Genomic DNA, 24,425 nt, shown 5'->3' on the forward strand with positions numbered 1-24,425 from the left:
ACTGCAAATATTCAATTTCGGAAGCGTTATCTCCGCTATCGGAACCAATGCTGCCAAAACCATGGGAACAATTTGTTCACCTCCTGCCACAATCGTCAGTTTACGGACGTCAGTAGGACATAGAGTAAGTTGCAAGCGCCTCCACCCACAACAACTTATTCCCGATCAACAGGACGTTCCTAGATTCGAGAGCGTAACAGGAAATGCAACAAGATGACGACGACTGGACACGTGCAAGGGCCTCCGGTGCAGCAGCCGCAACACGTGGGTCATGAGCAACAGCAGCAGCAGGTACCTGCGGTGATATCCCGTAAGGCTTTGTCCATCATCAAGTATTCGGTCCTGCTGTTGACGGGCATGTGTTTGGTGAGTTGGATCAAACAAAATATAAAAGAGCATGTTTCTTATGAACTTCTTTCCTAATTAGATACTGGAGGTCATCCAAATCGTGTTGGGGGCAAATGCCGGCAACATTTTCTCGAATTTCCACATTTTCCTGGATGACAACTTCCACTCGTTAACGGATTTCATTCTAGCTGTCGGGATAATCATGCTTTTGATTGTACTGTTTGGATCGGTTGGCATCGTCATAGAAAACATGACGATAATCGTGATCGTAAGTCACAGAAAGCGGGTTCCGTGTTAAGTACAATTGACCTAAATTTCAATCTGGTAACCTTGCAGTATATTGTACTATTCGCGATTGTGGTGGTACTGGAGATTATAGTCGCCATATCTGCGTACATCATGACCCACCGCGTTGATGACATGCTGACAATAAGAATGAACAATGCCTTTGCGCAGTACCGATACGATCCAGACGTGCGCCACTCGATCAATGACATGCAACGGACGGTAACTATTGTTTCTCTGCCCCCAGGGATATCATTATCCCGCTATATTTCCTCCATTTTCATTCTTGCATTATTACTAGCGCCATCTGTTGGTGACTAGAACGATCAACATGATGTTTCAAAATCGGCATTTTTTACAGTGTACAGTGGTATACACATGCATTTAAAAACCTCTCTCTTATTCATACTGATTGATACAAATAGTAGTACCAAAGCTACATAAATACATTTATTTGCTTAACATCACATTTAAGATAATAGGGTAGTGGAGGTATTTTGGACCGGGCAGGTATTTTGGCCCACCTAGGGAGTTTTATTACATTTTTCATATAATCCCTACAAATACTCGATATATTTTTATTGGAACACGGAAAGTATTCAACTACGTAGTAAGCTTCATATTGGTTTTCAATTAAATATGCTGTTTAGTATCAATAAATAGAGAAATTGTTTTTACTCCCAATAAAAAGCACCAGACAAATTTGCAGTCAGTTTCGAAGAGGTATTATTTTTACAAATAAACATTTAGACCATGTAAATGTAGTTCGAGCGTTTTTAGAACTCGAAATGAACTGTTCTCAAGCTCGGTGAATCGATAATATGTTTTACAATGGAGATATGAGGCAAGGCCAAAATATATTCAACATAATCAGAATAGAATATATTTTGGACCACCTGTCATATTTATCTCTACAGTTCTTTCTACAGGCCAAACACATTCATGTCAACCAAATGTATTCTGAAAACAGATAAATAGTGTACGTTGGGGCATCCTGTGACATGGGTTGTTATACGTTCATCCTATAATGTGATTGTTATGGGTTCGATTTGCGTACTAACAACTTTTCGTTGAAATAAAAGTTCCAGGGGATCATTCATCGCTCCAGTTTATATCATCTATCCATCTCGGCGATTCTATGATGACTGAGACAATATGTTAATAATGTAGGTTTTATAAATTACGTACCATCAAAACTATTATGTTTTTGACTACCTTTCAGATCGTTACAATATTTGTTTGTATGCTTTTGTTTGGCACACATACTTCCCTTAAATTGTTATGTAATTTATACATGGTGCCTTACGCCATCAATAATTAATGAGTTATCCGTAACATTTTTCATGGAACACTTTACACTACAATGATGTGTAAAAATGTCTATTTTAACAAAACATCATCCTCTTTGGAACGTTACGTAATTTTTGAACGTCCCGTACCTCAACAAGGTAAAAAATGTTGTAATGTCCACGTTGTTTCATACTGTGTATGAAGTTTTGCGAAAACATAAGCATTTTGTCAAATACATAAATTCAAAGAGGTGGACCAAAATATGTGCACTTGGTGGTCCAAAATAAAATCAGGTAGGAGGTCCAAAATAGATGCCACAGATCCTTCATATCATCAACAATATTAGTACACCACAATAGTCGGGTCGTAGTTGCCGCTCTCCATCTTCGGTCACGCCCAATGCTCGCCAGATCACGGTCCACCTGGCCCGCCCATCAAGCACTGTATCTTTCCGGATTTAGCCACCTTCAGGATGCTTGGTTTATCATAGAGTACAGTGAGATCGTGGTTCATGCTTTAAGTCGATGAACAGGTGATGCGTTGGGACCTGCTAATTCACGGCATTGCAGGAGGATTTTTCGTACGGTGAAGATCTGGTCCGTTGTCGGCAGGCTGTGGATGAAGCCGGCTTGATTATTCCCCACATGACTGACAACGGAAGATAAGGGATAGCACTTTGCAGGCAGCTTTCAAAATGATGATTGCTCTCAATTTATTACATTCCTTGTTACATTCTAAATAGTCGCCTCCGGTAGCTGTTCGATTTTCCAGATACTGGTTATGACCGGTGCAAACAGATGGCCAGCTTATATGGGTCCATCTTGATGAGCACAGTGATTCCTCCGTTGCCGTGGTCTTCCATGCCTATTTTCCCGGCTATTCAGGTGCTCATTTAAGTTCAGCTTTCACCATTCGACCACCTCACGCCCCCGTTGGTAAAAAGCCTCCGTCTGTATCTCTGAATATTTCGATTACTGGTACACAGCCGTTTTGGAATGCGTTGAGATTCTGGAAGAACTTCCGTAATTCTTGAGAACAGCATAGCAGTTCTATTTCTCCACACTCTGCTACAGTAGATGGCAGCTTCTGGGCGGCATTTTTTCTCTCAACATAGATGGGTCTACTACGGGTTGGGCTTCTGTTTGTATCGTTACATGTTCTGCCGGAATTCTTGCTGCAGGATTGTCGCCCGCACTGCATCCTTCTCGTCCAAACTCGGTCTGCGCTTCCGTCGAACCATTCCACTAAGGGCCTGTTCATAAACCACGTAGACCAAATTTTGGCCATCTCTTCTCGTAGATTTTTGTCCATACAAAAATTTTAAAATTTGTATGGAGCATAGATTTTAGCCAGACCCCTCCCCGCTCCCCCCAAAAAGTCTACGTGGTTTATGAATAGCCCCTAAGTCCCCAGGTGGCCAAAAATCGAAAAAAATACTTTTTTTTAATTCGAGGTTTAGGCTCGGTAGGTGAGTTGTCTGTGGTTGAAAGGTTACATGGACCAATAAATCCTAAAATATTAGATAACTAGTCCATATGCTTATCGAGGTATAGGCAGCAGAATGAAATCAGTTGCAATTTCTGGTAGAATCAATGGATTGGTCAAGTTCGCGTATCTTCGACTGAAATGGCAACTTTTGAACTTGTAAAGAAGTGTCTAAAACTCTAAAAGCTGATTTATTACCATTTTAAGTGACAACTCAATTTACAAGAATACACCATAGCACAACATTAAGCATAGTTACTACAAAAATAACATATTTGCACAGATAACGATAACTGAAATAACTAAGTTTATTCACTCAGTAGGTACTCCACAAATTTACATTTTCAGAGCGGTAATGATTAATCATAAATTTAATCATAATTAATGATTAATGATTAAGATTAATCAAAATCATTAATCATAATCACAAAAAAATCTCATTCAATAATTAATCATTAATCTTAATCACACTGTTTTTGCAATCTAATCATTAATCAGTAATCATAATAATAAGAAAAATATTAATCAATCATTAATCATTCATCACCAAAAATGATTCATCATATAAAATATATGATCCAAATTAAATTGGTTCAAATGCTAAACACTCACTAAACAGATTAAAATGCTGCGTAAGCCATGTTTTTCTGCTTATTTGAAATGTTTCATGATTTTTCGAATGAAATAATCAAAGATTGCCTTCGTGATCGCGACGTTTAATCAGTTTAATCAGTTTACGGTGTTAAGTGAATCCCCCTAATATAATTTATGATTTTTTTTTTCAAAAATCTCCCGGACAGAGTTACCTTTTACTTTTGAGACTTCAAAAACATGTTAAACAATAAATATATTTTAATCATTTCCAGTTTTTTGTGATTGATTAATCATGATTAATCATGATTTTTAATCAATGAGCCATTTTTAATTATTAATCATAATCAAATCACAGATAAAAAAAAATTTCAATCATTAATCATAATCTTTGATCATCCTTAAAATCAAATTAATCATTAATCATAATCAATAACCACCAAAATTGGAATTTTAATCATCAATGATTAATCATGATTAAATTTTTTGTTAATCATGAACGCTCTGTATTTTATACGTAAGTATTCAAGAAACAACATTTGTTTTTGAGATCTTTAAAAACTTTTACAGACGTTTACACAATGTGCATTTTTTTTGCATTATACTTTGATCTTCCCTGGATCAACCTCGCATATACAGGGGGTGGCCAAAATGTTTGGGATAGGCACTAGCTGTAACTTTTCATAGAGTGCATCAAAAATTCTCAAATATGTGCATCATTAGTACAAATTTGAGCTAGATTGGTAAATCTTTCGCGAAGCTAGAACCGTTTTCGTCAAACACTATTTTTTAGCTTATTTTTGAACTGTCATATCTCAGAAACCAGTAAACCAAATTGAATGAAATTTTAAATGTTTACCCAAGTAACATTTAAAGTTTTGTTCGGCTCTACAAGAGATCTTCATGACCAATTTTATAAAACTTGCAATAAAACTGAATCATGCATCAAAACCTCTTGATAACCTCTTTAAGAGCATCTTCCGGCTAAGTGGACCACTCTCGGAGAGGTTTTGCAAACCGCATTAAGAGTAGCAATAAACCCGTGTTAAAACCTCTCGATTGTTGTTGTTTTTTTTTTCAACAAAAACTTTGACAGCTCAAAATGCAGAGAAGCTTCTTCGATGGCACGTTAAGTTCAGGGGATACATCATTCGTAAGTAGAAAGCGATCATTTCAAAGTTATATTTTAGTAGTTATTGTGCTGGTAGGCTTATGCGCATTCGAATTTACCGTGAATATTGGGGTTGCAGAATCATAAAATAATACGCTTCGGAAATAGTGAATATTATCATCATAAAATGAAATAAATCAATTTGTGAATTTAGTAAAACTATCTCGAATCACAAGAAAACACAGCAGAGAGAGTTTATCTATGTGAGTATGTTATGAAAATGGTGGCAAACTATCAATTCATTGCTAATTTAAGCAAAATAGCTATTTTCCATTCACGTAAGCTAATTCTTCAATATGGCGACGACCATAATCAGCGAAAATAAAACGAAAGCAAGTTTACTTTTATGATGACCGCAATAAACCTAGCAGTGTCGTAGTTTCTGCTTTTCCACCAACAGATGTCGTTACTAATCGAACTACAGTTTTATTGTGGTAATAATGATTGCCAGGTTTACATATCGGAAAGTTTTGTTTACTCTTGAAATCTGTCTTTATGGATATCTTCATTTTATCTTCATTTTATCAATGGTTTTCATAAAAGCAGTCATAAAACTGTAAGTTTTAATTATTGCTGTGATAAAACCTTAATAAAAATCAATCAAAACCAATCAGCAATGGAATTGTTACTTGGGTATCAACCATATATTAGTGCTTCACAAGTAATTTAAACATGGGTACTTTTTGAACGTTTAAAAAAGTGATCATAGTTTGACACTTTTTGGATCCTTCAGCGCTGTTTGCAGATCAGAAGAAGTTTCTCAGCCTATCTTGATGCATGGGAAATTCCTTGCCTGAATCGCTCAAGAAACCGGTTTTTCTTCGATCGCAGTACGCAGTAGCGAAGAAATGACAGTTCAAATGGCAGTCACCGAAGAAAGTTTCTGCCAGGAATCACTCAAGAAGTTTCTTGAGCGATTCCTTTCGAACTCGAAACTGCGCTTTTCCGAAAAAATGTAAATTTTTTACATCATTGTCATTAAATTTTAGTTTTGATATCCAAAAATTTTCTACTTCTGTTCTTAAGATATCTCTAATAAGATACAGTAATGACCCGCTGGTTGGGGGCTTAATAGTTGGGTGGCTTTTTGGTTGGGCTCCGTTAGCTGAGTTGTCAGTTAACTAAAAAGCACCTGGATGTCATAATTCAATGTCAGACTGAAAATGACAACCCAATCTGTAATTCCGAGGGGCGAGCTAATGAGGTTTTGGTTTCTTAAACTTTACTGATAATCGAGAAGAATTTCTATTTCATATTTCTTAAAAAAAAAACAATATGTAGAATTACTTCGAAACAAATGCAAAACATCGGCAATCTTTATTTTGTCGATCATTGAATGCGTTTTGTGCTTGCATTTTGGTCCGGGTGGTTTCATAAACATCTATATTTTCACTTCACCGACTAAAAATGGGTGAAAATAATTATTTCTCGTATTGACCATATAGGGTATATGTACCATTCTTTGGCCTAATTTGCAAGCCGCCTTGACAATTTTGACCATACCTCTTCTTCCTCTTCTTGGCGTAACGTCCTCACTGGGACAAAGCCTGCTTCTCAGCTTAGTGTTCTATGAGCACTTCCACAGTTTTTAACTGAGAGCTTCCTCTGCCAATGACCATTTTGCATGTGTATATCGTGTGGCAGGCACGAAGATACTCTATGCCCAAGGAAGTCAAGGAAATTTCCTTTACGAAAAGATCCTGGACCGACCGGGAATCGAACCCGTCACCCTCAGCATGGTCATGCTGAATACCCGTGCGTTTACCGCCTCGGCTATATGGGCCCCTTTTGACCATAACTCATGAATTAATAGCACTAGAAATAATATGTTGACCCTATTACACACTCTAGGCTATGCATGTTTCACCAATTGGAAGTAAACTAACGTAAATATTCAAGAATTCACTTGATTAAGTTGAAAAGATTCGATGTGATGGTATGCAACATTGGTCTATGGTACAAAAATTGGCCTATTAGTGGATACAACGTTGGCCTATTGCTTTCCATGCACTAGAACCACTAATTATCTCATTTTTTTCAATATGTCTACTGAAGTATTATCTCTGTTTGTTCACCAATCTTACTTTTAAATTATTTTTTTCCGTGACAAATTTTCAAAAAACTATAAATATATCACTTCAACTAAAGTTCTTCTTAATTTAGTAATGAAAGCAACGCAACCCTATTATTGTGTTATATTTTTACAGTCACCGCACACAAAATCTTTCTTCCTGTTCGTTCTTTCTGGTTCTTACGCAGGAAATGTTGTTGATGTCTTTTTATCGCTGTTTTTGACGTCACTTTACTGATGGGCCAAGATTTGGGTACACAGTGAAAAAAATGTTCTCAATATTAGGCCCACATTCAATTTGTAAAATAGTTATTACTGGTTGAAAACAAATACACAAGTTCAAAATAGCGTCTTTGACCGTCGCATCAAATGTTCAGTTATTGAAAAGTCAATTCGAAATGTTCCAGAATTATGGCATTTATGATCATGTGTATAGACTACCCACTAAGCCGAAGAATCATGGCGTCTACAAAAGCTAAACAAAGTGACATTTTCATTCAGTTTTAATGCTCTGAAGTGCTAAAAATGAAACGAAATGTTACAATTGTTTGGCGCATAGCTTTTCCGATATCCAGTTATGCGTGTTTGTTTGAGTTTTTGGTTTACATTGAGAACGAGGGGGCTATGCCAACGAAGCATCCCGATACCCTATGTATCTTCCAAAACGTATCAGTTTTGCTCTAAATGTAAAACAAATTGAAAAAATTACTTTTTACTTCCAGCTCAAACATGATTTGAAAAAAAAAAACTATGCGCACGCCCCTTGTGCTGCTGTCACTTCACCCAACTAGCGAATCGAATTCGTTGGTTGGGTGGAGGTTGTAGCTCAACGAGCGGGTTCCGATTGTATATTAGAGACTATTTGGATTGAAGAAAGAACACATTTAGTAATTATTGTGTGGTATTGTAAATTTGACTTATTTTCCTCTATATGGTTGAAAATGTCAAATTTCGTCGTGAGAAAATATTACATTTTATAAAATCGCATCAAATATCAATATATTGTTAATAAACGTTCAAAATTTCATTCAATTCGGTTCACTAGTTTCTAAGATATGACAGTTCAAAAATTGGTTGTCTAAAAATAGTGTTTTACGAGAACGGTTCTAGCTTTGCGAAAGATTAACCAATCGAGCCCAAATGTGTACTAATGATACACATATAATAGGTTGACAACTATCAAAATTTGTGTATTTTTGATGCACTCTATGAAAAGTTACAGCACAGAGAAACAGGCATCACACTCTCAGGTCATCTCACTCTCTGTTTGACGTTTGCTCACTACCGCCATCTAGTGGTGCCTTGTCCAAATACGGCATGATTAGCTTTGGGCGATCCGATTTCGTGACGATGCTTTTTAATAAAATTTGTTCTAAGTGTTACGTATATTTCTCTGTGGTTACAGCTTGATGAACTTTATTGTGAGAGAAAAAAAATGACCTGTCCCAAACATTTTGGCCACCCCCTGTATTTGCAACTCTTTAAGGACAGACTTACGATTTTGAGGGTACAAATCTCATTGAAAACCAAACCAGCGCACCGGATCTTCTTATTTTAGGTTTGTTACAAGTGAGCAAGAGCAAAATAAAAAATACACTATCGTTGGAAGTTCATTTCTTGCGATTTGTGCATCTGAAGTGCTGGTGCAATATTGAGGTGAGATTTCGAAGCGTGACCATGAATAATCTTAAAAAAGACCATTGTAGAACTTTGCGAACCTTATCAGTCCTTCGGAGGACCATTACAAACCTGCACTAGCACCCGTTATGCCTGTAGGTATAAAACCATTTATTCAATGAAGTTCTTGGAAGATCTTTATTACCTGTACAGCTCAATAGAACACTCCTTTTGCTTGTTTTATGGGTCATGGATCTGTGGAATGTAGAAAAATCATGCATAGAACACACGTTTTTCAGGTAGATTCTGTACCCACATTTCATGAAGTTTTTGGACGACCTAGAGCATCCATGGAACACAAAATAATATCCCATTATGCTGTGGAAATCTTCAAAAAAGAGCCCCGAGCCGATTTAAAGGGAGGGTCCGAGGGGGCATGGCCTAGGACCCCCATTTTAAGGGTCCTCACAAAAACTTACTTGAAACAAGCAAAACGAAGTAGTTTAAAAACATTGAATCGATTTTTATCATAAGATCATTGAATTACTGACTATTGGCAAGATAATATGTATGTGATATGTTGTGGTTCTTTTAAAAAAGACTGCAGTTAGGATATTTTAAATTTTCTCCTAGTTAAAATATTATCATACTGAATTCTGAAGGAACTATCTAGAGTCACAATGCTTTTGTTGAATATGTGCTTGCATTTCTGTGTAAAATTCTTGATGATAATATGAAGAATTTTCTACAGAGTTCTTATACGAATTGCAAAAATATTCTTGATGAATTTTGCCGGAAGTTTTCGGAAATGTGTTGAATGTTTTTTTCAAAGAGTTTTTAGAAGAATTACAGGAATTTTAATCGCAGTTTAGAAGAATTTTAGGCATTCTATGGTTTATTTCATTTAGCTAACTTACGACCAGTTCAAATTGATTTCAAAAAGGCTCGGTCCGAATTCTTAAAAAAAATACCAAATTATTGAGAATATTTCCGGAATTATAGATGTAATTTATGGATTAACTCTGACAAAATCCGTGAACTGCTTGTGGAAATTACATAGGAAATTGTTAATAAAGCTTAACAAAACTTGAAGGAATTTAGCAAGTTATACAAACAGTTGTTGTAAGCCAAATATTCGTTCGGGTTTTCCGCCAAAGAAGTTTTAGAAATTTTACAGAAATGAAGTCAGGAATTCCATAGAGAATGCATCATGAATTTCCAAAATATTTTTTTAACATTTTGTATAAGAATTTCCGCTAAAAAAATCCGTGAAGAGTGTCCATTGCTTCATGAACTTTCGCCAGAAGTTGATTGCGGAATTCTGTTGCAAGCTTCAGAAACTACCCAAACGGTCGCTTTCAAACTTAGGTTTCACAAAAAAAAAATCATGGTAGCTTCTCCTGAGGTTGCACCAGAGATTTCAGCAAAAACCATTTTTGAAGATTTCGCAAAAAGACCTAAGGCTAGGCGATTGCGGTACAACTTTGATTACACACTTTTTGAAGAGGTCTATCGTAAATTCTTCTTGAAATTTCTATAGAGGCTCTATCATGAATCCCGAATCCCAGTCATTCCTTTTCGAATTCCTTTGTTTTGGTATTTCTCAGGCAACTTTATTTAAAATTTATTCGGTAATCTCGTTTGGAATTCCGTCAGACTTTTTTTTTCTAAAATTCCCTCAGTAATTCCGCAGGATGTGTTTTTATCAAGTCTAACGTGAATTCCTTTAGCAATTTTAACTAGGAATCTTTCGATGGTAATGTCTTTAAAAAGTCCTTCATCAATGCTTTTGTGAATTCCTTCTGTAATTTCTATGAAAAATCCTTTGGAAAATTTCTCGTGAATTCTTCACTAATGATTTTCATAATACTGCGACAATTTTTTGAGATCGTATTATTTTGTAAAATTATATTTATCTTCTGTATTTTATTTGAGAATATCTTCGATCAATCCTTTGGAAATTTCTTTGACATTTTTTTTTAATAATTCTATTCCGTAATAACTTTTTATATCCATTCAAAAACTTTTAAGCAATACTTTTGGAAGCTTTTACGGTGATTTTTCTGGAAAATTGTTGGACTGACTGTGTGGAAATACTTTTACCAATTTGTTTCAAAATTCCTTCCGCAATTCCTTTGGCATTTTTTTTTTAAATTGCTACGGCAATTCATTTGAAAATTGCTATTTCCTTTGTGAATTTCTGTGTTTTTTTTTCTTTCAGAATCCTTTTCCAGCAATAAATTTGAAAAGCTCGTCGATGTTTTTTAAATGAATTGAAAACTTCTTTAGCAAGCTTGTTGATAATTGATTTGACCAATTCCTCAGGAAATGCTTTCTCAATTTCCTAAGCAAATCCTTCGGTTATAAAATTATAGAAATTCTTTCAGCAACTTCTTAGGAATTTCCTTAGGAACTTTGATTTTGGTTCCTTGGGAAATTCTTTTGGGAATTTCTGATACAGTTTTTTGGAAATTTCTTTGGAAATTCCTTTGAGAATTTATTCTGCAATACCGTTAGGAATTCCTGAATTGCCAACGAGTGTGTCTGAGAATTATTCAGAAAAAAATTAAAAACCCTGCCTGGAAAAAGTCCCAAGCAACATGCTTGTGGAATTATGGAAGTAAACTCATAAAAGAATTTGAGGAAATTCCAAATGAATGGCCCAAATAATTTTCAAAGGAATCTACGAAAAAGTACCCTAAGAAGTTTTCAAACAAATGTTAAAGGCATTTTTAAAGAATGTAGAAACATTTTTCAATGGATTTCACTGGAATTGCCGAAAAACAAATCCCAAATAAATTGCCGATGGAATTAAAAAAAAAACTGACGTAGAAATTAATAAAAAAAACGCCCAAAGCTAGTGATTGCCAAATTCCAGTGGAACAACCGCAGGTGAAAAGATCATAGAGATCCTCGGGAATTCCTCCAGTATTTTTTCGAAAATTCCTTCAGTAGTCTCTAAGGAATTCCTCCAGTCGCTCGTCGGGACATTCTCAAGGAGTTCGTGGAGAAATGATCCATAAGCTCTGAAACAATTCCTCCAGGAGTTGCTCGGAAATTCATCCAGAAGTTTCACGAGTATTCCTCCAATAGTTCCTCAGTAATTCCTCCAGGAGTTCCTCGCGGATTCCTCCAGGAGTTCCTCGGGAATTCCTCCAGAAGTTTCATGGAAATTCCTCCACCAGTTTCCAGAGAATTCCTCTAAAAGTTCCCCGTGAATTTTACAGGAGTGTTTTGGGAATTAATCAAAGAGATCCTCGGGAATTCCTCCAGTAATTCTTCGAAAATTCCTTCAGTAGTCTCTCTCAGGAACTCCTCCAGGAATTCCTCCAGTAGTTCATCGGGGAATTCTCCAGGAGTTCCTGGCGAATTCATTCAACAGTTCTGAAAGAATTCCTCCAGGAGTTGCTTGGCAATTCCTCCAGAAGTTTCACGGGTATCCCTCCAATAGTTCCTCAATAACTCCTCCAGAAGTTCCTCGGAAATTCTTCCAAGAATTCCTCAGGAATTCCTCCAGAAGTTTTCCTCCTCGAGAATTCCTCCAGGAGTTTTTCAGAAATTTCTTCGGTAGTTTTCGGAAATTTTGAACTTCTAGAGGTACTCCAGAGGAGCTTCTGGAAATACCAAGACATGCAACTTTGTTCAACTTTGATCTCCTAAATTGCGAAAAAAAGTTCTCGCATTCTTACAACAAAAATGGTGAAAACTGTTTTTTTTTATATATTTCTGATACCGTTGTTGGGGGTGACAATGGGTCAGCGGGGCGAGATTGGGTCAAAACATTATTTGAAATATCTCATCAACTATTGCGAATATCGAATCATTAATTTTATGGTGTCATCCTCGTAGTTGCCAGCAGTTCTTGTTAAAAAATTAGGGGTCCTAGAGCAATCAGTTAGTTTTTGATAAACCATTGAAAAAAGCTTGAAAATAGGGTCTTTTTAAAATGCCACTTTTAAGGCTCGATTAAAAATCACACTTATAAGTGGATTGATACTTTTTAGAATCTTATATTTATCATATAATATAGTATTGGTAAGTAATATCAACCTTGACCAGAACTTAATTTCCTTGTTTTGTTGTCAAGGCGAAACAAATTCGGTTCCCATGACCCATTCTTACCCCCTCGAAGGGGTGTGAATGGATTATTTCTATACACTTGTAGTTTTGAGGACAATTGACAAGCTCCAAATATTTTTTCATCATTTGTGCATACATTACCTAAGATAAAATTCAATTATTTGAAGGGCTTTTTCATACAACGAAACAAAAGTTATTGAATAATGAACAATTGATTACAACATCAAAAATACTATCGTTTGGAAAAAAAACATTACTCAAACAATTTATCGGGGAGGCATTGCGGTGGGTCGTTTTACCCCCAATGACGCGTATTAAACCGTTTCCTTCTATATAGATGAAGGTCTGATGGGCGATGGGAGTGATATAATCGGAACATCACTATATTTCTTTTTTTAGCATGTCAGTTTCATCATACACCCATAGAGTAAAGTGGGGCAAAAGTTCGAGTGGGGCAAGAGTTTCTTTTGAAGTTTTTGAGCTCAATTCAAATTATTTCTTCCGGGTGTCAAGGTTGCTCGAGGCCTTTTTGAAAAAGAGTCTTTCACTCCAAAAATTACGAAAATTGATCAATAATTCGAAAAGTTATGACAAAATGTTAGTTTTTGATCAAAAAATTGTAATATGCGATGGTCCTTCCAACGCATGGAATGGAATTGTAATGAAATGGAACTCGAGATTTTATTTCGGGGCGTAACTAGGTATATTTTGAAGATGCTTTAGCATGTATAACTTTTTGCAAAAAATATTTGGAAATCATATTTTACACATAGTGGGGTAAAAGTTCGAATTGTGGGGCAAGAGTTCGAGTCATGTAGCAACTTTAGGTAAAAACCTAAAATTCTGCAAAATGTATATATTATCTCTAAAAATGATGGAATTAGTGAGAAAATTCGATCAAAGTTGAAAAAAAATGTTGTTTCATCTGAATTTGGCGGAAAACTACTAATTTTTGGTGTAGTAAATTTAACCCTGATTTGGGTAAAATCCAGATCGAACTTTAAAGTGTATTTCAGTTTCAACATAAAATATTAATTGGTTTTCGGTATTCAGATTACCAAAGTGTCGAAATAGTGTGCTACGGTTAATGGAATTCCACAAACACTAGATTCGAACTTTTGCCCCAGTGGTGGGGCAAGAGATCGAATTAGACACACACATACACAAAGTGTTGTAACTCAAAATTAAAAAGACATTTGGCGTAACTTTGTTCAGCAAATTTTTAGCTCATGGATGGTAGAATCACCACACGGTATTCATTTATTTTTATCTGCTTCGATTTCTTGAAAAAAGTTGAATTTTCAACTAAGGTCGAACTTTTGCCCCACCTTACTCTACACGTAAAAATATAAATATCATCGAATGAAAGAATATGGAACGCACTCACCATTTCATTCAATAACTATCACCTATTCCGTTCTCTCCCCCAGCTACAATGCTGCGGCTTCCATCGCTACTCCGACTGGTACGAGTTCAACGAGGAACGCATTCCCTCCTCTTGCTTCGCATCGCTGGAAGAAGGCAGCACTCCCTTCCAGCAGGGTTGCTTCCACCGGATGAGCCAGGTCATCGGCTACGTGGTCAATCTGACGGCGTCCGGAACGACGATCATCATCATCTTCCAGATCATTTGCATCATAAGTGCGGTGGTGTTTCTGATCAAACTGAAAGGTTACCGGAGACACCAGCAGATGGTTCTGCAGAACTCGAGTCATTCTGGAGGAGGATTCACCGGGTACACGTTGGAACCATCGATAGCGCAGGAGAAGATACGATTTTGATACGTTGGGAATCGAAACCGGAGGCAATGTTTGTAATACTCGCTAGTTATGTACGAATTAATCAGTATCGAATAAAAGTCAGACAATGGTAACGTGCTAATACACAATTAAAACATGCTGTGATTTTAATGTTCATGCAACTCACACATCTAACTCTTTAAGACTTCGTTAAGAATATCAAAAGGTGTTTCATATTCTGGGATGTTCTAGGTGTTCCAAACTGTCCTATTGTGAAGTCCTTCAAATCTACACGAATTTATTTATGTATTATCACCACAAATAATAGCATTGTATAACCTACTGGAATCCGTGAAACTCTCGACATTTAAATTTAATTTATAGACACTATAGGGATATTCCAAGTCATCCAAACTACCTTGGAGTTCAGGACTTCAGGTCTACACTTGTAACAACAGCCACATCTGCTATACTGAGTAACGTTGCATATTTATCCGTGGTTCCTGGACCAACCTAAAGTCTACTTTTTTATTATAAACCTTTCAGACATTCAGGGTCGTCCAAACTGTTCTACAAATCTACAAGAATGTGTTTTCACCATAAATAATAGTATTGCATAATCTTCTGGGATCCGCGAAGCTCTTGAAATCTCAAATGTACTTTAGAGACACTTCAGGGATATGCCATGTCAGCCAAACTACCTTCCAAAGTTCAGAACTTCAGGTCTACACTAGTAACAGCATCCATATCTGTTATACTGAGTACCGCTACATAACCAACCACAGGTACTGGAGCAATCTGAAGTCTACTTTTTTTATTTTAAACCTTTGGGACATTCACGGTCGTCCAAACTGTTCAATAATAAAGTCCTTCAAATCTACAAGAACAACTTTATGTGTTTTCGCCATAAACAATAGTACTGTATAATCTGTTGGGATCCGCGAATCTCTTGAGATCTCGAATGTCATTTAGATACACTCCAGGGATATTTCAGGCCAGCCAAACTACCGTGGAGTTCAGGACTTCAGGTCTACACACGTAACATCACCTATATCTGGCATACTGAGTAACGTTTCATAATCAATCGTGGTGACTGGACCAACCTGAAGTCAACTATATATTATTATGAACCATTGGGATATAGAATATCGTCCAAACTATCCTGAAGATTAGCTTTTGATAGTAACAGTAGTTATTCTCACAATGAACTTTAAACTGTAATCTGTAATCCCCCTGGCATATCATGAATCATTTCAAAATAGTCTTGAGATATTCCAGATCAAGAACACTACTCCAGAGACCATAGCTTCAGGTCTACACTTGTGATAATAGCTTTTGCCACTACGTTAAGTAGTGTTACAAAATCCACTGTACTTACCAAAGCAGTTAGAGGAACAATAAGCGATGTTATATATTTTTGGGCTATTATGGGCTTCCTTACTGTTATGAAGCTTAGTTGATAAAAACAACCCCAACAAACATTAATGCTGTACAATAAACAAATAAACTGCTCTTTAGCTTGATTTAAAAAAAAATAGCTACATATCAGTTATCACTGTTACTTGGGACTACTGTAACATCTAGAAGACTTACAGGACATGATATATTATAAATCGTAGCGTTGTATAATGAAAGAAGTTACCGTTACACCCGTAGACTTTAAGATCAAAACTCAAGAACAGTTTAGATAACATAGGATATCTTGACTGATCTGATATTGTCTATTAACCTTCCAGGAGACTTACTGGATATGACAGATTACAAATCGTACCTTTGTATAATGAAAGAAGTTACCGTTACACTCGTAGACTTTAGTATCTAAACTCAAGAACAGTTTGGATGACCTAGGGCATCCCGACTGATCGGATACTGTCTGTTGAACTTTCAGAAGACTTACTGGACATGATAGATTACAAATCGTAGCTTTGTACATATAATGAAAGAAGTAACCGTTACACCCGTAGACTTTAGGATTAAAACTCAAGAATAGTTTGAATGACCCTAATATTCTACCGTTTTTTGTGCTATTGACCACCAAAACTACAAAAAAAAAACGTAGAAAAAACTCCATAATAACGCTGGGAAAAGAATCCAGCTTCAAAGGGTTAAGATAGCGGCAAACAGTATCCAAGTCAAAAGAAGCATTCTGGATATAAGTAAGAGGCTGAGCCTCGACTGACTCAACAAAAGGCTGACTCAACCCCATTTACTCTAGCCCCCATTTCGGTTGGCCTACGACTGACTGGCTTACGACCGTCTAAGCGCTCCGTCATTTTTCTCTCAATAGTAGGTAGTGTACATAGGTAAGTATACCTTTGTGTTATCACAGAAAAAAAAACAGTATACCTGCACTTGAGCCGCCACTTTGCTGATAAGATATCGCAAATACAGCGATCACAAGCCGCAATTCAAAGTGCCAGCATTGTAGTTTCTGCCGTTGTTGCAATAGCAAGTGCCTAAATCCTTTCACCGCGTGAGTTAGGTTCAAGGTTTGTTGGGAGAAAGATCAAAATCGTCGTTGGTTTTACTCAGTGCAGTTGCTATTCCAGATCTGCTACATCGATTGGAAGTTTTGCAATCAGCCGAAAGACAGACTGGATTTCGGTGATCTAGTTGAAGAAACCCATTATCGAAAATGACCACCGACCGGAACGATCTCAACATGGGGATGCGCTGTGTGAAGTACATGATTTTTGTCATCAATTTCATGTTTCTGGTGAGTACTGGAAATAATCGATATCTCATGAAAGGGGTGAAACGGTGCGGTGTGTGATTTATATAGGACAGCCGTGAAATTTCATCGGGCATATAATTGCGATTTAACTTTGTCCTCTTATCTTTTGATGACGGCAGGTCTTCAGCAGACCTTCTGTTTTAACTGCAAACGATGGTGATTCCCCTTGGTATGCCTGTGTTGGCTTGGATGATATGTAGTTGTAGTGAGGTTCCTCTTTTCATTACGACGCTTATCTTTATCAGCATAGTTTCATAACAAGATAGCATGAATCAATGTCTGGTAAATGAATGGTCATTAAATGCTTTTCGCGTGATATTCACGAAGTACAGTCAACAAGAGGATATATTCTGCCAAAAAAAATTAGAGATTATCAAACAAGTCTTTAAAAGGAAATTGGGTTTTATTAAACATATGTTTCCATGTTCGTTTTTTATATAAACTTATCTATATTCTATAATAAATATACAAGAAAATCATTAGAACAGGAATTCCAACCTTTTCAAATTGCTATTTTAATACTCTTGAACTGGAGTAGAGCCTAATTAGCTAGAAATGCGGTTTGGAATTTGTCAAAATCATCAGTTTTACACGATGTGTTCTTTGATCGATACCGCTCTTCTTTATCGTACTGTGAGGGTGAAGTGATCGAACCCTCTCTATATTGGATAGTGGCCAGCCCAAAACAGTCTTCAGAATCAAGAGCAACAACGAACTCTCTTGCATTCTTATGCAAACAACATAGGTACAGCACTAGTGGGTGTAATCAATGAACATACTCGCGTGTTATGTCTCGATCTTGTGTGCTTGTCAAATACGTAATCGTCACTGTACAGGACTGTGCCACACCGCCGCCGCCGACACTTTTTGTCCTACGCCGACGCCGACCGAAGTATCGGCGGCGTGCCATACGCTACTATTCCCGGGCAGAGTTCAAGTACTGACGATCAAAATGTGATGTTGTTTTGTTTGAGATAAGAGGTAAAAGTACTGAAAATAATAGCAAAAATTTGTTCTTGAACCATCTAACCAATAGCAAAATATGATATTTGAAGATCAATCAAATAACTCACTGCTATTGGCTAGATCTTACCAAGAGCTAAATGTGCTATGATGATGATGTTCCAGGAGTAAAATTGAGATATTATTTTCAGTACTTTTACCTCTTATCTCAAACAAACAAATATAACTTTTTGTTCTCCATATCAAAATATGCTATTATTGAGCTTTTTTCCTCTGCTCGGGTTTGTAACGCCGCCGATTTTCATTTTTCGCGCCGGTGATCAGTGCACGATCAAGATTAAGTTTACATAATGTTGAGATAACAAATATTCACGATCACTATCTTAAGAGTTTGACTGCATTAATTGTTTTCTCATCATCGATTTACTCATCTGTACATCTGCAAATGTAATATCATTAACATCTCATATAGAAGTTAAGAGATGACTCCAGGATATCCACCAGAAAATTCTCTAAGGATGCCTCCAGGAGTTTCATTATTGATTTTTTTTTTCAGAAGATCTCTCAGGAAGATATCGAAAGAAGTACCTTTTGGGAAAACTCCAAGAGTTCCTTCAAAAATTCTTTCAGGAGGATTCAGGGATGCCTCCTAGAGATACATCAGAGATTCATCCTGAAAATCCTTAAGAAATTCCTCTAGAATTTCCACAAGGGGTTCCGCCTGACGTTGTGTAGGGATCACTTCTGGATTTTCATCAAGGGTTCGTACAGGAATTCCTTCTAGCATCCTTCCTGGAATTTCTTCAAGAATCCCTTCTTAAATTCCTTCGGGGATTCCTCTTGGCATTACTTCGGGATGCCTCATGAAAATTTTTAAGAGAATCTTTCAAGGATTGCTTCAGAAGTTCCTTCGGTGATCTCACCAGGAGTTCGTTCAGGGATCTTCTTAACAGCTCCAGGAGGATTCAGGGATGCCTCCAGGTGTTCTTTAAGAATTCCTTCCGAAGTTCCCTAAGCTATTTCAACAAGAGTTCACTCTGGAGTCCTTCCAGAAGTTCCTTCAGAAATTCTCTCATGAAAATTCATAAATTCCTCCTGGAGATCCATCAAGAATTCCGTAAGCAGTTTCTTCAGAATTCCTGCTGGAGGTCTTTACAAATTAATCCAGGAGTTCCTTCAGAGATTTCTCCAGGAGTTTCAGGGATTCTTGCAGATATTTTTTTCAGAAATTCCTCCTGAATTTCTTCAGAGATTTCTAGAGAAGTTCCTTCAGAAATCTCTCCAGGAGTTCCTTCAGAGAATATTATAGGAGGATCCAAGGATACCCCCAGGAGAATTAAGGGATTCGCCCAGAAGTTTATTCAGGGATTCCTATATAAGAGTTCCTTCTAAGATTCCTTCAGGATATCCTTAGGGGTTCATCGAAAAGTTCCTTTAGGGATTCTTCCAGAAGTTCTTCCAGGGATCGCTCCTGAGGTTCTTTCAGATTGTAGATTAAGGTTGAAATTTTTCCAGGAGGACTCACGGATGACACCAGAAGTTACATCAGAGACTTCTCCAGAAATTTCTACAGGAGTTCCTAAAACATGAAAATGAGTGTTCGAGTTCCTTTAAGTATTATAATCAGGCATATCTCCACGATATTCTTGAGGGATCTTTCATGAAGTTTCTACAAGTATTCCTCCAGTATTTCCTTCTGCAATTCCTCCAGAATTTCTTTAGGGGATACGTCCTGCAAATCCTTCCCCCCACCACTCGAGAAGATCCCCTTTGGGAGATTTCGCTGAAAATCCTTCGAGGATTCCGCCTGGACTTCTTTCAGGGGTTCCCCTGGACTTCCTCCGGAAATTCCTTCTGGAATTTCTTCGGAGATTCCTCCTAAAATGCTTTCGGGAATTTCTCCTGCAATTCTTTCGGGGGGATTCCTCTTGTAATTCCTTCGGAGATTCTTTCTAGATTTTCTTTCGATGTTTAATCCCAAACTTCCTTCGAGGATACCTCCTGAAATTCTTTCGGGGATTTATCCTGATATTCCTTCGTGGAGTCCTCTTGGAATTTCTTCGTGGTTTCCTCATGAAATTCCTCCGGGGATTTCTCCTGGACTTTATTTAGGGATTCCTCCTGGAATTCCTTCGGGAACTTCTCCTGATATTCTGTAGTAAATTGGATTCTTCCTGTAATTTCTTTGATGATTCGTCTTAGAATTCCTTCGGAGATTCCTCATGGAATTTCACCAGGAGTCCTCCTGATATTTTGTCGTGGATTTCTCCTGAAATTCCTTAGAGCCGAACCAGCCAAGGGCTGAAAGTCTCTTTAATAAAGACAAATCAATCAATCAAATTCCTTCGGGGTTTCCTTCTGGATTTCTTTCAGAGATTCCGCATGGAATTCCTCCAGCAGCCCTCTTGGAATTCCATCGGGGTTTTCTTCTGGAATTTCTTTGATGATTTCTCCTAGAGTTCCTTCGAGGATTTCCCCTGGTCTTCACAAGGGGATTCCTCTTGCAATTCGTTCGGGATTTCCTATTGAAAATTCTTCGAATATTTCGCTTGGAAATCCTTCGATGATTCCTCCCAGAATTTCTGCAAGGGTTCCCCCAGGGATTCCTGCAAAGATTTCTTCTGTATTTTCTTCGGGAATTTCTCCTGGAATCAATTCGAAGATTCCTCTTACAATGCCTTCGGAGATTCGTCCTAGAATTACTTTGGGGATTCTCTTTGAGATACCTTTTGGAATTCCTTCGAGGATTCCTCCTAGAGTTCCTTCGGAGATTTCTTCTGGACTTCCTTTGAAAATTCCTCCTGAAATTTCTTCGGGGATTCCTCCTGGATTTCCTCTTGGAATTCCTTTGCTGATTCCTCTTTGAATTTCTTCGGAGATTCCTCCTGGCATTTCTTGGGAGATTCCTCATGGAATTCCTTCGGGAATTTCTCATGAAATTCCGCCGGGGATTCATTGAAAGAATCTTGTTAAATGATGAAATCAACTAATTCTATCGTTTTTCTTGTCATTATTAATGCTTGTAGCATATCGGAGATGTATTACAAGCATTAAAGTGGCGATGCCTACTGTGACACGTTGTAATGAATCTTGTAAACAGACACCAATTTACAACTTCATGTTAAATCGAACTCATACAACGGGAACGTCTCGTACCAGTTGTTCCGTAGAAGAAACCTCATGGAAATTCCATGAATAAATCCGGGGAGAATTCCCGCAGAAAATTCGTAAGAAAAACTCCTCGAGAAATCCTGGCAGAAGCTCTAGTAAGCATCCCAATAAGAAATCTTGTAGCAACTTTGAGAGAAATCCCGAAAAGATCACCTTAGGAAATCCCAAGAGAAACACCGGAAGGAATCTTCAAGACGAATATTGAGAGAAATTCCAGGAGAAAATCCACGACCACATCTACGATACATCGTTAAAGAAACTCTTGTGAAAATATCGGAATAAATTCTGGTAGAAATCCCACGAAAATGTTTCTGGGCAAAACACAGGAGGAACTCCGGGGAAAATCCCACGAGGGTCTCTGGGAGCAATAGCGTAAAAATCTCTGGAAGAAATCCTGGAAAATAATTTAGTAGAATCCCCGTAAAAAACTTTGTTGACTCTGCTTCTGAGTATACCCAAAAAAATCGTTATTATTAAAATCACATGAAAAGATTAAAATACCACAAATACATAGTTTACATTAAAAAATGTTGTATACATTAAATCATAGCTACTTACCCTTTCCAGCTCACGGCGATCCTCATCGTCACGGTAGGAACCGCCATCGGTACCATCTTCGGTGATTTCGAGTACTTCATCGATTCGCACTTCTTCTCGCCGGCCCACCTGCTGGTGGCGATCGGAATCATCATGATGTTCGTATCGATTTTCGGCTGCATCGGAGCCGTCAAGGAGAGCACCGCTATGATTAATATCGTAAGTTTGAAATTAAAAAAAAAGATGAAGATTGATGCTAGAAATATTCTCACTTACTTACTTTTTGCAACTTCCAGTACGGCGTTCTGTTGGCAATCGTGTTTATCCTGGAATTGGCAGCGGCAATTTCGGCCTTCGCTCTCCAGGGACAAGTCAAGGAAATGGTCCGTCGAACCCTCAACGAATCGATGGCCAACTACAACGGCAATCCCAGCGTGGAGCAGTCCGTTGATTTCATGCAGCAAGTGGTAAGCGTTTCAGTTACGTTCAAGGTGCTTAGAAGCTGCCTAAGAGGCTAACAATGAGCCTTATTGGAAAGTCTGTGCGTAGTTCCGATCAAGTTCAATGCAAGCCTTTTAAGCAGCCAAAAAGTTTCATTCGGAACTTTATCAGAAGTTTGTGAAGCTTGAAAGTGTATTTTGTCATGGAAGGCTGAACTTGCTGAACAAGACATCCGATTAACTGTACTCGTTTCCAATAATATTCAAAATCCTCAACTTCTGCTATTCATTCATCCCACCTAGTTGGAGTGCTGCGGCGTGGACAGCCACAAGGACTGGTCCTTCTTCCTACAGCCAGTCGCGAACGCAACCGAATCTGACGTCGTGGTACCGGAATCGTGCTGTCCCCCTTCGACTCTCAAGGAATCCTGCATCCCGTACGAGTACGGATGCCTCGATCGGCTGCAGTGGGTGGTGGCCCAGAGTGCTGCTCTGATCGCTACCGGCGCAATGACCGTGGCATTCGTGCAGATCTTGGGAAGCATTTGCGCCTTCATGCTGGCCCGTACCATTCGGCGAACAAAGTCCCTGCGGGCTGCCCGTCGCTGGCAGCTTCAGCAGAGTCTGGGCATTATGACCAAGCCGCATAACCCGTCGTACACGCAGATGGAGAAGTCGGAGAAAAACCCGGACTCGGAGATGTATCTGCCCAACAGCCCAAGTGTTAACTGATGGGCATTGGTCTGGTGCAGCATAATATGAGTATAAACATTATGAGATAAATCTATGTATGTGATTGCAACATCAGTTATTGGCTTTACGTATTTATGTGACGGACAAAATGTAATTTATGTAAAAAAATTACTGAATAAATAAAACTGAAATAAAACTATATGTTTAAGCTTGAGCTTGATTAATCTCCCGAAATTTCTACTCTAAAATTCTCGAGCAACCTTGGAATGGATCTATCTCCTGCATTTCAAACTCAAAAAACTGCTCTTGCTCTCACTTGCTTCAGAATAATGTTAGATTATGAAGGTATATAGCTACCTCCTTGGGTTGAAAAGCGTCAAGGAAAAGCAAATTTTGCTTCGTTTGAGAAAAAACGCTTAACTTTTCAAGCACTCGTCGACCCCTCAGTCTGAGATCTGAACTCCAAAAGATAACATCTTGGTATGTTCGTCGCCTACGTTCAGCCTGCGTTCACGGCATTCACGTTTAGTCGGACCATATTTTAGAACCCAGTAGAACCCAGCCTCTTTCGTTAATCAAGCGACTACACCACTCGACCGCCCAGGCGTTGAAGTATCCACCAATGACCTCGGAACTCAACTCCTCGAACGAGAACTGATCTATGGGTCCTCTCGGGTGGGGGTGATTTTGTTCATAGTAACTGCAGTAGTACTACATACATAGTACTACACTCCATCAATCTTCGCTCTTGCGAAGCCCTCGTTCGTAGTTATTATTATTATTATAGAGTTTTGGAACTTCTCAGCAGAAACTGCTGGAGACTTTCACCTACCCCGGGCAATCGGAATGCCAAAGGGGATTAAGCTTTGTGGATCTCATTAGCCGGTTTGCTTATATCCTAATGAGTCTGCTTCAGATGTCAGTTGTGATGATTAAGGGACCGCCTAACTGTACTACAGGTTCAAAGAACCACCGCTTGCAGGACGCTGTTCGAGTCCTTCTTCAATTCCAGCTCATCTATGGACCTTAGGAGAGATTTAGGGACAACTCTGGTTGCCGAGAAGACAATCGGAACAATACGGACGTCCTCCAGCTGCCAAATCTGCTTCAACTCTTCCGCTAGGTTGTGGTACTTGGTTATCTAGCCTAAGAAGGTTGATTGGACATTATGGTCTAACGGTACTGCGATATCGATGAGAGTTACCCGCTT

General features: G+C 38.0%; 2 protein-coding genes across 3 annotated transcripts; both read left to right on the forward strand.

The window, feature by feature from the left end:
* Positions 1-35: 35 nt before the first annotated feature.
* LOC109421034 (tetraspanin-6-like) lies at positions 36-14,837 on the forward strand. The gene is made up of 4 exons (XM_019695525.3): positions 36-366; positions 428-616; positions 685-855; positions 14,369-14,837. The coding sequence occupies exons 1-4, from the start codon at positions 214-216 to the stop codon at positions 14,717-14,719; spliced, it is 864 nt and encodes a 287-aa protein (XP_019551070.3). The 5' UTR covers positions 36-213; the 3' UTR covers positions 14,720-14,837.
* A 2,171-nt stretch (positions 14,838-17,008) lies between these two features.
* On the forward strand, positions 17,009-23,416 carry LOC109421033 (tetraspanin-7). Of its 2 annotated transcripts, XM_029859127.2 has the most exons (5): positions 17,009-17,166; positions 17,227-17,393; positions 22,113-22,301; positions 22,379-22,549; positions 22,826-23,416. In XM_029859127.2, exons 2-5 carry the CDS (start codon positions 17,313-17,315, stop codon positions 23,252-23,254), a joined length of 870 nt encoding a protein of 289 aa, XP_029714987.1. In that variant the 5' UTR covers positions 17,009-17,166; positions 17,227-17,312; the 3' UTR covers positions 23,255-23,416. The 2 variants fall into 2 exon arrangements, with proteins under 2 accessions (XP_029714987.1, XP_029714988.1); XM_029859128.2 differs by lacking the exon at positions 17,009-17,166 and having other exon boundaries at positions 17,215-17,393.
* Positions 23,417-24,425: the final 1,009 nt, after the last annotated feature.

The sequence above is a fragment of the Aedes albopictus genome, chromosome 2 (assembly GCF_035046485.1).
Source record: "Aedes albopictus strain Foshan chromosome 2, AalbF5, whole genome shotgun sequence".
Classification (NCBI taxonomy): domain Eukaryota; kingdom Metazoa; phylum Arthropoda; class Insecta; order Diptera; family Culicidae; genus Aedes; species Aedes albopictus.

Excerpts from the sequence above, each read along its gene's own strand:
- LOC109421034 (XM_019695525.3), top strand. The coding sequence starts at position 214 with ATGACGACGACTGGACACGTGCAAGGGCCTCCGGTGCAGCAGCCGCAA. Across the intron at positions 367-427 it reads TGTTGACGGGCATGTGTTTG|ATACTGGAGGTCATCCAAAT; the intron begins GTGAGTTGGATC and ends TTTCCTAATTAG. Across the intron at positions 617-684 it reads ACATGACGATAATCGTGATC|TATATTGTACTATTCGCGAT; the intron begins GTAAGTCACAGA and ends GTAACCTTGCAG.
- LOC109421033 (XM_029859127.2), top strand. The coding sequence starts at position 17,313 with ATGACCACCGACCGGAACGATCTCAACATGGGGATGCGCTGTGTGAAG. Across the intron at positions 22,302-22,378 it reads GCACCGCTATGATTAATATC|TACGGCGTTCTGTTGGCAAT; the intron begins GTAAGTTTGAAA and ends TGCAACTTCCAG. Across the intron at positions 22,550-22,825 it reads TTGATTTCATGCAGCAAGTG|TTGGAGTGCTGCGGCGTGGA; the intron begins GTAAGCGTTTCA and ends CATCCCACCTAG.